The sequence below is a fragment of the Bombus terrestris genome, chromosome 5, assembly GCF_910591885.1.
Source record: "Bombus terrestris chromosome 5, iyBomTerr1.2, whole genome shotgun sequence".
NCBI lineage: Eukaryota > Metazoa > Arthropoda > Insecta > Hymenoptera > Apidae > Bombus > Bombus terrestris.
In genome coordinates, this window is record NC_063273.1 from 1772690 (window position 1) to 1786961 (window position 14272).

General features: G+C 39.7%; 2 protein-coding genes across 2 annotated transcripts in view; both read left to right on the top strand.

Moving 5' to 3' along the window:
• Positions 1-14272, top strand: part of LOC100646141 (hemicentin-1) — a 98528-nt gene that overhangs the window by 10852 nt on the left and 73404 nt on the right. The window lies entirely within an intron of this gene.
• On the top strand, positions 8159-9933 carry LOC125385139 (paramyosin-like). Its single transcript, XM_048406010.1, has 4 exons — positions 8159-8323; positions 8483-8757; positions 8856-9069; positions 9505-9933. The coding sequence occupies exons 1-4, from the start codon at positions 8159-8161 to the stop codon at positions 9931-9933; spliced, it is 1083 nt and encodes a 360-aa protein (XP_048261967.1).

Consider the following 14272-nt stretch of genomic DNA (forward strand, 5'->3'; position numbering starts at 1 on the left):
CTTGCACCTCAATCTCATGTATCTTTGGTTTGGCAATTCGTTCGATACCTGTATTTTTACACTTTTTCTCCAAAACCCTTAACCATTTATTGTATCATCGCTTTACGTAAATTACCCTCTACTATATCTTGCTATTATGGCAACGACCATACTCAAATCCACGCCACTCCATACTACCTGACAGCCAACTCCTTAGATTTTGATTTGACCATTGCACATAGCTCAAAATTACACTTTCCCCGTTACGTAAGGCAATCGGGATTCTCCCCTTGCCTCTCAACACCTACAAACGCAACATATAAAAAGTGCAAGCATTCTACCACGAGAGGAGTCTTTAGTCTTTAGTCTTGTGTAGAGTTTGGCCGTGGTTTGAACTTTGCTACTTCATTGTAATATTATACTTAATCATTTTCGCGAATAAAAGCCTACGAAATTATAAAAGCACGGTCAAGTTAACTTATTGCTCAGCTACTCCTTCTTTACCATTAATTTTACCTGACACTATCTTAGTACGCTAGAATCTAAGCTTTAGCAGTCGTTGCTGTTTCATTTATTATACGTATTTCTTCGGAATTTTGAGTTTATGCACGGACAGGTCCATTTCCTTCTTTAGGAAATTTCGAATTACACGTTCTTCCAGAGCTGTAAACCTAATGACTCCGAAGTCAGATAAAAATCGCCGGGAAAGGACCAAGGGAAAGACGGAAGGGCGTAATGGACAGACGAAAGCCAACGGTTGGTAGGGAGAATCAACAACGTGGGAGGACAGTTCATCAACAGACATTGTACCATACGAGTGAAATATTTCACTCCCAACAAGATCTTACCACCGCCGTGTTCTTAACATCGCAATTTACCTTTATACAAGTGCAAATACAGCGCTGGATTGCTCCAACACTCGACCTATTAAACCTCCTCCACCTTGAGCGTTAATTCATTCGAGGTACGCGATATCGACCGATCGGTTTGACCCAACCGGTTGCTCTTTAGTCGATAATTCGCAACGGTATCGTTGTAATATATAGCATTTTACTGACAAAATGCACCCTCGATGAATGAGCGCGACTAACTCCGAAGATGATGTCCTTGCAGAATGTCGAAAAACTTTCGTATCGTTGTACAAGTTTCGTAAAATTAGAACGTCTAATAAAATGCTCTTAAGGAGAGTTAGCGAATCGTAATTCGATCATAGCAATCGTTTAAATTGAACACGAAGTAAAAGTTCCATAGCTATGGACTAACTTTCGACGAAAACCTAACATAATCGATAAATCACTTTAGTGGTTTTAGCTACATACATCATACGTAAGTTTTACCTACATCCATCATACGCAAGTTTTACTTACATCGACTTAGTAATAAGTATAATAGCAAAGTTTTTCTTATTGATGTTATCGGAGCAAAATATTTGAAGCAAGATTAGCATACTAAATAGCTAGATATTTTTAACTAATTTATCCAGCATCGATATCTATAGATCGTTTAACTTCAAAAGGGATCGGTATTTTAAATCTCTGCTCTTTGTTCGATGACTGGTATGCAGAGTTGGCGGAAACTAATCATGACAAACAGAATCGTTCGTTTCGTTCAGCGTGTAAGTTTTTGCCCGCAAGTTTCCTAATAAATATGTAAAAGTTAATATCGAGGTTTAATAACAAAATTCTAGCGGTGACCATCCGGACGAGGTACGCGTAATTTAATTACGAACATAGCGGAACTCTATGGCTATGGCGGGATATGATCGAAAGTTTCGGTTCGTTTGGAAGTTTTCGTCGAATCGGACGGTAAGTAACTGCGTGGTCCAATGATTTCCTTTAATAAGACAACTTTCTTGCCTATCTAGAAAGAGAGTTTCGTTCCTTTTAATTATATCGATATTTCGATCGTTTGTGTCACGTACGACAGAAAGAGAGAAGAAGAAAAGCGAGAGGCAGAGAAAGAGAGTTTCGGTTTTCGCGTTTCAAAAGACGAGAGCTCCGTCGACGAGCTGCATACAAACGCGGTATATTTTAATAACGCAGCTGTAATTAGATCTGGTGGAAACGTGTGCCACATTAATACCGCGGTTACCACAGAATTCGCAGGGATTCCTGAAGCAATCTGTACAAATTGATTACGCGAACAAGCACGAATTAATTAAAAAGATATTTCGTTGTGTTTGAAAAACTTGGTCTGAAAAAAAATTTCGCGTCTACCGGAAATAAAAGCGCAGCCTACTTTGAGGAACAGGAATATGAAAACTTGCGTGCGAAATTCGCGGCAAAGTGGTCGGCTGAAGTGAAAAGTGGAAGTGTAATAAAGTTAAATATTTCCCAAGTTGTTAGGGTTATTAGTAGCAACAATTAGAGTTATTAGTGGCTCCGCGTACAATTATAGTCCGATAGCTAACCTTCTCGACGCTGTCAATTAGAAGCAGAATGGTCTTTTAGCTTCTTTGTTATATCTCGTTCGAAATAAAGATCTTCCTTTCGTCCCATCTCCGCTATTAATATTTAAGAAGTTTGCTTCGAGAAATAATATAAAAATAACCGTTTGTAATCGCCAAAAGTGGAACGAAGCACCGTTATAGTAAAATCAGATTTCTAATTTTGTAGAGTAATTTATAAGAAAACGATACAGAGAAATTGTTAAATTTCTTTATTTTTACTTTTAAATTACTTAGTTTACTTAGTTAAAGACGTAATCCGAATTATAGACGTAACTAGGATTTAATGTATCGATTTATTACATAACGGTACATATTTCTTTTACTTTCATTGGAAGAATTTCAAAATTTGTAAATAAAATTTGTTTTTTTGTAATTTTAAAATATGAAACTTGGTAATAAAGAAATACGACGTTTTTGACAAAATTTCAGAGAAATATATTCGACCTTTGGACATACACACAGTTAATTTGCACGTACATAGAGCAAAGAAAAATAACAGCTAGCTGATATCGCGCGGAAAGATGTTTCCTTTTTTGCCATTTCGACGATGCCAATCTATGACGTGGAAATAACAGCAAACGATGGAAAAGTTCACGTAAATTCGATCGGGGATGGTGCGCTCTGAATGTTTACGGAAGCGCGCTAAATAATACATATATGTATCACGTATGAAAAACGTATCTATCTAAGCGTCGCGTCGTCGAAATCTGAACAAATTTATTACGCGGCCCAATAAAACAGACCGGTCTGACGTTAAATCAGATTATCGATCTTCATCGATGACCGCGGTCGTGTGGCAGCAAAAGTGTGACTGCCGCGTCGAAATACATCATCCCAAACTCGTATATCCAGGCTAAATGTTTTGTTTCACCTGGTGCTCGAGGCCAGTTTCGCGTTTAGGTGCGCCGAACTGTCTGTAATCGGTTTACGATCGTAATTCACTTACAGCGGTGATTCGGTGACATCGGCGCGGTGACAGGGAGGAAAAAACACGCAGCAGGAAAATAGTTACGTTCGGATAACCTGTAAAATATGATTTAACGGTTGGCTGGGAAACGAATTTAGGAGGTTGGTGAACGCGAAGCAAGAACGTCGATGGTAGATGTTATACAACTAGAAATAGAAAATATTAGGATAGAAGAAAATTATTTTGCTTTTCGATAGACGCTTTATCATTATATAAAGCTCCTCTACTATGGAGTCTTGGTTTCTAAAATGAATTCGCGGGGCCTCTAAGCTTTAAGCTCGTTTCTCCGTTTCCTTCGTACAGCTACGAGAATCGACGTTAAAATTCTTGTCTTGGGCTGCGAGGCAAGCGGTTTGTAATTACGGAAAACTTTTGAAAGATTACTCGGATAATGGAAGTTTGTGCCGGTGCGGATGCGAGGCATCGTCGCAGCAATCGATCGATCCACCGCACGAGCCGTGCTATTGCTGCAGTTAGGATCCCTTGAGCGACAAAGAAGCAGAAACGTACGACCTCTCGTTTGCCCCGAAGAAGCTCGCTGTAATGAAGTGTCAGACGAAGAAGTGGCGAATGAAAAGACTCGAACTCGAGAGCGAAGATAGGTCTCTGAAACGAGCCCTTCAGTCATTCGGCATCGATGTATGATATTTCCTGGCTTCTTCTTTTATGAATCTCTTCTTCTTATTATCTCTCTCTCTCTCTCTGATTCGTAATTGATTAATTGGAATTCTGTACGGATACCCTTGTGATCGCGTTTCTCTTCCTTTACGAGTTAGTCGTTTAATTCAAGTCGAAAGGAGCAACGTTCCGTGCAATTAGTGCTGCAAAGAGCGAAACGACAGAAATTATATACACTGACCGGCTCGTTCGATATCGATAGTTTACGAACAAGTGTCTCGAAACGAGCGTTAGGTCGTTTTATGAAGCGCGAACTATTAAGAAGATTCTGCCTGGCAGATTCTCTTAAAACATCTTCAGTTCAAAGATATCGATCGACTATAATAGACTGCGCGTTTTCATGCAATTATGCGAAATTTCAAGATGCAAAAATGCACAGAATGCATATAACGTGCAAACATACTTATATCAAGTATTGAGGTATTGGTTATACCTAGGTGCCTACTTTTTAACAGGTTTTTTTGTACTCAAGTTGCAGCTTTCTTAGTTGTATTTATAAAAATATAAATTTTCACAAAAATTCCTAATCCAGTTATCGTATTTTAGGCATTCGATATTCTGTTGGTTTTTTCATAAAAACCTGATGGATTGCTCACCTACTGCTAATAAGTAGCTTACACCTTTGCATCGAATAGATTGCTTCTCTTTTCAACTATGTTATGTGGAATATAACGTTATATTAAATTTTAACCATCGACCAATATCACAATCGTCAAAATCGTAGTTACATCTTATGCCTGTGATCTCCGTTTCTTCGTTTGCGCCTTACCTGTACTATTGCCATAATTTAAAAAATTTTTCGCTACATTATGTACTTTACGACATAGTACTGCATAGTATTCAGCCGAAGTTCTACTAGTAAATTCCGTAATAGCAATACAAACCAAAGACTGTTTGCGAATGTAGACCGGAGCTTCCTAGCTTCAGGGATTTTCCTTTAAAATTCAGAGCGCTTTCTTTGAACGGTATCGTGCACGTGCACTGTTCCGAATGTTTCTAGAGATTAGATGTTTTCGTGTAGGTGTAAATGCGGATGAGATATTGAAGCCCGATCCGCTGCTAGTGCACTCCTGGGAAGAAATCGAAAGGCTGCAAAATGCAAACGCGGTGCTCCAAGATAAAGCGAGGGATCTTGAGGAAACTCTCGCCGAGCGAGATTTCTGCGACGATCCTGACGCCACGATCCACTTCCTCAGAGAGAAGATGAGATATCTTGGAGAGGGTTTTGGCGCTTGAAAAGAAAGAGTACTACTGCTCGCTACTTTCTCCTCTTCGTACACTTAGACCTCGTTTAATCGTTTCCTCTTCCAACAACGAACCATTGGTAGCAGAATGATACACGTTATTGATCGTACGTATCTGCACATTTCGGTTAACTTTGCTCAAACAAATCTATGACCGTAGAAACGTTCATATTTTTATTATAGGTATCGATATTGGATGTACGTAATTTATAGTAAATTTTAATCAAACCGAGCCTGGAATCCTACAGATCAGACAAGAGTATAGAGTTGGTAAGAGAAGAGCCTTTTAAATTTCTGTTTTAACGATCCAAATGCTTTGTATTTCCAAAGCTGATTAATTTTATGACTTCGATGTATCTCTTGTACCGAAACTAATCATGAAACGTGCTGATTTGAAAATTTTTTATGACCCCGGTTGTGCAACGTGTCAAAGAAACTTTGTTGCCCTGACAGATTGCGGGACACGATATCGGACTCGAGGTTTGAGACTGGCGCAGACCGAGAAGGACGTCAGCTGCCCCGCGATATATCGTTTAAAGGACGAAGCTGCGTAATCTCGTGAAACGCGAAGCGGCTGAACAACGAATTTCCAAATTTCTGGAGAAATCGATCGTAACCTCGGTGGAGGTCTTCTTTCTCAAGCGACAGACCGGCGTAGTGCATTGGTTGAGCTCGAAGGAAAGGAAATGCCAGAAACGATATTGCAAACGGCCGAAACAATCACAGTGCCGGAGTATATTGATATTTCAGATTTACCGGATAAGTTGAACAATTGCGAGGATATCGTGGCAGTTGATCTAAGAAATCAGTTGGAAGAAAGTGACGAGCAGATCGATGCATCGAGCAAAGGATTGGAATCGATGGTCGGTCAAAAAGGTTCATTGGAATGGACAGAAGCCACGAAAGAGCAGCTCGAGAGGGAAGATGACAAGGTATTAATATCTAAATGATTGAAAGCTCGAAACTAACGTCAATTGGTGGATTGCAAATAAGTTCATAAAAGTTGGGTATATATCGCGAAACGATAATACGATACATATCGAGACGATGAAACAATTTGATTTGATGCGAAAATGGATTAGATGACGAACCTTTCTCTGTTTCTTTTTCTAAAGGTGCATTTCGATTTTAGAGGCAAACGAGGAAGAATTCGCTGGTAGTCGTTTAATGTGAGCGGTCATTAAACAATCTGTTCGTATGCTCATTCCTCGTCGAAACAGCTTCTTCGTGACGAACGCTAACCAACGTTCGCAGAGATTAGATTGAGCATCATTGATGGATCATCGTTAATCAGCGGTTAATCCCAGTCTTTGGTCTGCGTTCGAACTAGTGACGATGATGTTTGATAAAAAAGATTTTGTACTTTTATACACGTGTATATGCGTAGGTAAGATCTTAGAATTCTCTAAACAACTTCTCTCAAAAACAGCATTGTACTCGTGACATTATCGTAGAACGTATGCCAGCCTTGAAATTAGTTGATTTATTTCATTCAATTAACGCGAGCGACTTTTCCATTTGCAAATTCTGGCGAACTGATTTTTCTCTCTCGTAATACGTTACGAGGGTTTGTCGAGGAGATGAGGAGTCAGCAGTTAGGAATGGAAAAAGTGAGTAAACGGAGTGCATGCGTAATTAATATTCAAAGGTGGAAGAGGGATTAAAAAAGAATATTCTTTTTTGGTCACACATATAGGAAGAAAAATGAAAACAGCATCGGTTTAAATGTTTTTTAATGTGTCATATGAGTTATGTATGTATAATATCTTTTAACGAGATTGCAAATTACGATATTAACCAAAAGCACGCTACCAATTAAAAAACCATAACTCCTCTCTTAGATCGCAGGATTCTTGAACAACCTAAGACAATCACAGACAGACTTGCTGGGATTATCTTCTCTGAAATCGGAAGTGGGAAATCTAAAGTCACAGTTACACGATCTCAAATCAGAGAGAATTATTGAACGAACTAAACAAACTGCGAGAAGCACCGAAGTATAGAGACGATCGGATAACAGACTTACCGGAGCGGAGGAACAAGTTGGCAAAGGACTACAAGAACAAGACGGCAGAATTACAGTCAAAACTCGACCAGCCAAATGACGAGATCGATGAGTAAGAAGCGAAACGCGGAGCTGGAAGAGCGTTGTCTAGACAAGCACGCACTTTCGGAAAAGCTACACGGCTTCGGAGGGGAGCTTGCAGCCGCGAAAGCGATAACAGCGAATCTCGAAAAATAAGGCGGACACCTTGAGGCGAGACGAGGAAAATTTGCCGAACGAGCTGGACGAGGCAAGGAAAAGGTGGAGGTGTTGTTGACTGGACGACTGGAGGACGAGAGGGCGGCCAGAACCGCGTTGCCGAAGGAACTGCAGAGAAACCGAGATGAGATTGAAAAGTTACAGAGGGAGATTTTTGGTCTGAAGGAAGATGGACGCCGAGAGGAAGGAGAAGGACAAACTTCGCGAAGCGTTGCAGGCATCGGTCGTCGAGAGCGAAAAGTTAAGGGCTCGGCTAGAGCAGCTGAAGAACGAGAACGACGGTCTGATGGAAAGGACGAAGGAGTTAGACGATTTGAATAACCAGCTAAGGAACGACTAGGATAGCACGAAGCAGGCTTTGGATAATTTGCAAGCAGAGATCAACAAACTGAAGGATGAATTGACCAAGGCGAAGCAAGAATGCGATGCGTTGTTGAACGAGAATAATAGTATCGAAAAGCAACTGGAACAAGCGATGACGGAGAACGAGAGCCTGAGAGCCGAATTGGACGAAGCTGGTAAAGAACTTAATAAACTGAAATTACTTGAAGGACGAGCCGCGAAACAGCCTCGATGAGATGGAGCTCGAGAACGATTCGTTGAAACGAGATATGAAGGCGTTAAGGGATGACCTTGAGGCTTCCAGAAGGCAAGCGGAGGTGCTAAAAGCCGCTGCTCGCGCGTCGAAAGCGGCTAAGGATAAAGGAACTGGAACTTGCAAAGCTGCAACTGCAAGTAAAGAGGTTCGAGTTGGAAAAGAATCGCTTAACGAAGGAAAATGATGATTTCGGATCTAAAATGATGGAATTACAAGGAAAGTTGGAGGAGTTGGATAAGACAAAGGGAAGAAACGCAGATTTAGTCGCCGAAGTAGATCGTGTTTGAGAAAATAATTGGAAAAGGCGTTGGAGGACATTGATCCAAGGTTGAAATCCGAAACAGATTCCTTGAAGGATGGACTCGATAATTGCGCGGACGAGATGCGAAAGCTGAGAACCGACAGCAATCAGCTTAAATTAGAGAATCGAGCTTTCGAGTCCGATATTCGCGAACTTGACGATCGCTTAACGAAGGAAATCGCCAATCTGAAAGCGAAAAACGCAGGATTGGAACAGAAACTAGAGACATTGGATAAATGGAAGTCGAAAAACGTGGATTTACTTGGTGAAAATCGATCGTTTGAGACGCGAATTGGCAAAAGCCTTAGAGGATATCGATCGACCGAAATCCGAGGTAGATTCTTTGAAAAACGGACTGGATAAATGTATTGACGAGGTGGAAGTGTGAAATTCAGGCAAGGGGCGGCGAAGGGGGTCTGAGACAAGAGATTGCCGATCCGAAGAAATTAATCGACGAATTAGAAGAAAAAATTGCTAAACTGGAAACAGACATAGATCATTGGAAAATGGAGAACTGCAAACTTCAGTTGGAAATTGATAAATCAAAAGCTGATCTTGATAAAGCATTGAAAGATTTGCTCGAATGCCAGGTAAATTTTAGGTATTTTAACGTTAATCTTAATAAGCGTAAACTTCGTTAAAAATATTAAAAATATCCTTTATACGAGAAATGTCTTCCTCGTTTATTAATTGTAAATTAATTGAAAAAAGAAGCGAAAGTTGGGAGGAGAAGGCGATGCACAAAAAGCAGAGATCGATAGATGGAGATGAAATTCGAACGCAGAGGAGGTAATTGCGGAAAAATTGAGAGCAGATCTTCGAAATTGCCAAACTGAAAACGATAGACTGCAGAAACAATTAAACGAAATGGAAAATGAGTTGGACGAATTAACAAACGTAAACGATAGTATAAAGAATGAGATCGATAAACTGAAGAAGGCGATCGTGACCATAGAAGCAAACTTTCTGATTTGCTAGACGAGAAAAAAGAGTTGGTCAACGAATTCTATCGTTTATGCGAACAGCTAAACGATCGTAGAAACGAGCTGGAGGAGCAGATGGCCGCGAAAGATACGGCCAAGGAGGAATTGGCCGACGCGAAGAAACAGCTGGCCGCCCTAAAAGCGGCGTTGGACAAGGTTCGCAGCGAAAACGATAAGCCCAGAAACGAGAACGAGGGGCTGAATGTAGAATTAGCCAAGTTGAACGAGCAAATGGAAACTTTGAAGGACGAGAATGCGAACCTGGAGAACGAAAACGCGAATCTGAAGAACGAAAACGCGAATCCGAAGAACGACAATGCGAAATTGGCGGCGGAGTTGACTGGAACGAAAAACAAATTGGCAGAAGCGGAGAAACAGGCGACCGATCTGGAGAAAGAGAAGAGCGACTTGAAGAACAAAATAGCCGATCTCGAGAACACGGTGAACGAGCTGGAATCCTTGAAGAAATAATTAGAAGATGCTAAGAAGGAGCTGAATAGGCTGAAGCCTGAGCTAAATAGTTCGAAATCGGCGAATACACAATTGCAAAAATATTTAAATAACGCCATAGAGGAATGAAATAGACCGAGGAATGATTTGAACAAATTAAAAAACGATTAGGACAAATTCAAGTCTGAATTAGATGACCTGAAGAAGGAGATTGTCAAGCGGAGAACGAAAGATGGCGTAAGGGATTGATAGATTTGAACCCGGAAAATTCAAAACCGCGGGACGATTTAAACGAGGCGAAAAACGAAGCGAATAAATTAAAAGCCGATTTGGATAAATTGTAAAGCGATTATAGCGAGTTGCGGTCGGAATTAGGTAAACTAAGGGACGAGAGGAATAGACGCAAAGAATGCCGCGATGCTGCGTTGGCCACGGATCTGGACGAATTTAAGAAAGGGAATGGCGAGTTGAAAGATGGGAATGAGAAACTGAAAAGCCAGTTATTCGATTGCCAAGAGGAGAAGGAAAGGCTACGCAAGGAATTGGGAAAGCTGAGGAGAGAAAATGCCAAATTGAAAGAAGGTATAACTACCGTTTCAATTTGTTTGGAATTCAAATTAGAAGGGTAAGTGCTTGATCTCTTGTTCAAGTCGCTTTGCAAATTCCAGCAGAGTGGTTAATGGAAGGCATTTAATATCATTATTTACCTTAAGCAGTATCAGATATAATTTTACAATAACGAGCTTTTCCTCTTATTTCGACTTTAAATTACTCGTGCTTTGATATTTGTAGATTGTGAAACGAGTATAACACAATATAATAGTAAAGCCACAAATTATTGTTCTGCACAGAATTAGATAAATTAAAAGAAAATTTCTTATTTGTTGAAACTTACGATATATATTTTTTGAAAATTATTGTATTATCTTGGGAAGATTCTGTAAGGAACGACATATTAAATTCCTTATGTCACTGACAGGAGATTGTATCGAAACGTTATGTATACTACAAATTTAATTTTTTACGAAACTATAATATTATATATATGTATATTGTTAATGAAATGAATTTCATGTAGCGAAAAAGCTGGAGCTCAAGGAAACCGAGATGAACAAAGATATTTTGAATGATGGCTGTGATTTCATAAAGGCGAATGAATTTTACCAGGGAAGAAATTTGAAAAACCATATGAAAGTAAAAATTATATAGACTTTTCTGCAAATAAAGGAGGCGAAAGATCCGAAGACTGATTTTTGAAAAAGCGCTTTATTCATACATGGAAATGTTTGACATATAGATAGATACAAATATTTTTTGACATGTTATATGAATATTGATGCGTATTACTGAATCATGTAATATCGTTATATTGTATTATCGACGTTGGTTACCGCATGCAAATCACAATGATATAGATTAATGATATTACTTAATAAGTGAATAAACCTGATAGATTCGATAAATCATTCCGTACTCCAGAAATTAATAAACGCCTCCGTTCTACTAAATCGAACGTCCTAAATGTATCTTCAAATTCGATTAAAAATTTAAACGATATAACTTTAAACAAATTTCAGTCACAATTCTGTTCATTTATCAAAAAATAGAGTATTTCTAACTTAATCGTTAGCTTTATCGATTAAATTTATTCGGTGTGATGAAAATTTTTTTACGTGTGTTCATAAAAATATTCGTATTATGTAAATATTGGCGGTCTGTTTATAACAAATGATTCTTTTCCAATATCGAAAATGCTGGCGTATTATTAATGGAAACAACGTGTTCTTTATCTCTTTAGTCGTTGAGATTGACACAGTTAGCAGAGCTTCGCGATAAGATTGGCCAGTTGACATCGGACATGGCGCACCAGGATAGCAGAGCGGTGCCGTGCGACGATTATGGACCAGCGATTCCGTCAAAGGAAGATTATAATATTTTGGATCACCGTATAGCTACTTTGCAGAAACAGAAAGTGGAGAAGCAAATGGAGGCGGACTGGAAGCTCCAGGAGCCAAGGAGGGCTCTTCGAAACGAGCAGGCTAACTTAATTCGAATCTCCGATCGGATGAACTTTGAGAGAAAACGCAATTTGAACCTTCGGCATAGCATGGATGATTTACCGTAATACGCTTTTCCTTTTAACCTCGTTCATCGTTGGACGATCGTCTTCCCCAAGACATTTCACGGATGAGAAGAATTATGTTCCCTCGGATCTCCAAGCTAACGAATTTAACGAATTCATGGTACGCTATAAGATCAACAGGCTGTACGAGAAAACATGGGTCTTGAAATTGTGCTATCGACGGTACATCTGTTTCTTGTTCAGCGTCGTTATGATCATCGATGTAAGTATATGTAAGTAAAAAGAGTATATCGTTACAACGTTAACATTCGAACTTTCTTGTATGATTTTTCTCGCGTTAGTTCGGCGTCTCTAAATGTTTAATACGTCAAAAATGGAAATTACTGGACGAAATAGAAGAAGGACCTTGATGTTCGCAGGAACGCGAACAATTTCATTGTAATTCACTCGTAATTCCGACGGTTGGATGCAATTTAAAAGAAAGGTACTTTGTAATTATATTTCAGGTAAGCGCAATCCAAAATATCAGCAATTAAAAGAACAAAATTGAGTTAGACGTGGGAATAGAACCAGGTGCCATTGCTTGCTTCGAAACTTTAGGAGCGTACAGGCACACGAAATGATCGGGCGAAAACGCGAGGCTCGCTTTCTCAGCGATCGTCTTCTCCTTATTGCGACGTCAAATCTAAAGATTTTCGGTGACAATCAAACCGCTGTATGTTCTCTCGCCTAATTATACCTCCGACAACAGTTCATCGATGGCGAGCGATATTTGATTACAGTAGCAAACGTATACATTGCATTGTTATCATAGTCGTACGTTCTTGCTTACGCGGACTCCGAGTTAGGTGGATAACCCTGTATGTAGAAAAATTTATAATTGAAAACGAGCTGGAAATTTACTCGTTACAAGTGTTTATAGTACTGTCCATATCTATCTACACAAGATGAAAGACAAACTTCATAACTTACGTGAATTTATAGTATGTTTTTAAATACAAGTTTCCCCAAAACGTCTCCTCTCTTAGAACTTTTAGATTAATTAGTTATGAGCAGGAAAACTTTGGATTCTAATTAAAATTTAAAGAACTTGAGGTTTCTACAGCTTCTCTCAATAGCAATCTACATAAGGACGTATCATAAATTCACGAGAGTGCTGTAACTTATAATTCGAATCGAAATTTGTCGGAACTGCAGTTCAATTTCCTAGGCATGTAATCCTGTACACAAACTTTATGTCGTTAAAAGAAACTACTGGTTTCCTTCCATTTATTATGTCTATATATTTTTAGAAAATCATATTTAACATTCTGATATAATATAACTTCTTGTTTATGCTGCGAAAGAATAACTAGCAAAAATTTCTTCCTAACTAATAAATAATACCAAAAAAGAGAATCTCCGATGTATTAAGAACGAGTCAGCAAGTAAATCTCGTATCTACGCAATAAATATTCTTTATCCTAAAATCTATTATCTCGAAGATCTCGGCAACGACGAGAATGGATAAATCCTCGCCGTTCTTTATCTTTTGGACGTTTCCCTTACAAAAGATATCAGAGACGCGCGATTTTTCCAAATCTGCGGGCCGACAACAAAATTTCACTACAAAACCGATGCGTGCCTGGGATTTAGAACGATCAAGCTGGTTCGCGATCGTATAAATTACTTCTAGCCGAGTAATTTAATCGCGTCGCGTCGCGTCGCACCGGTTACATTCTAATTAACGAAGCGCAGCATAGAGGAACAGATAGGAAGAGGAAGAAAAAACGCGGCGGCGGCCAATAACGAGCAACGTTCTGGAAAACAGTAACGGCTAATAACGGGCAATAGATTCGGACTGGCCGCGTTTGCTCGATTTTGCGCGCGGCAACGCGATTTCCTGTTTCGTTTTGTGGCACGGTGTTGTTCGATCGAGATTAATTCAATTGTATCGTGGACCGCATCCGCTCCCACGACTTTATCAGCAACTGTCGTTGGTGTGGCTCGCGTGTTCAGTGTGCAGCGTGCAGCGTGCAGCGTGCAGCGTGCAGCGTGCAGTGTGCACGTGCACGCCACGATGTCGCGATGGTACGCTAACGGATACTACTGACAAAGAGTACACATATAATTGAAATGCGCGGCTAGATCAAGTGGTAAATGAATTGACGAAATCCATTTAACCGTGTGTCCATCCAGTCGGAATTGGAATAAGCTCGTAAAGCGTCCGTGTATTATCGAAGTGATAGCAGGTCGTCAGTTAGCGTTTGCGAAACTTCCGCTTTCGCTTCGTCGATT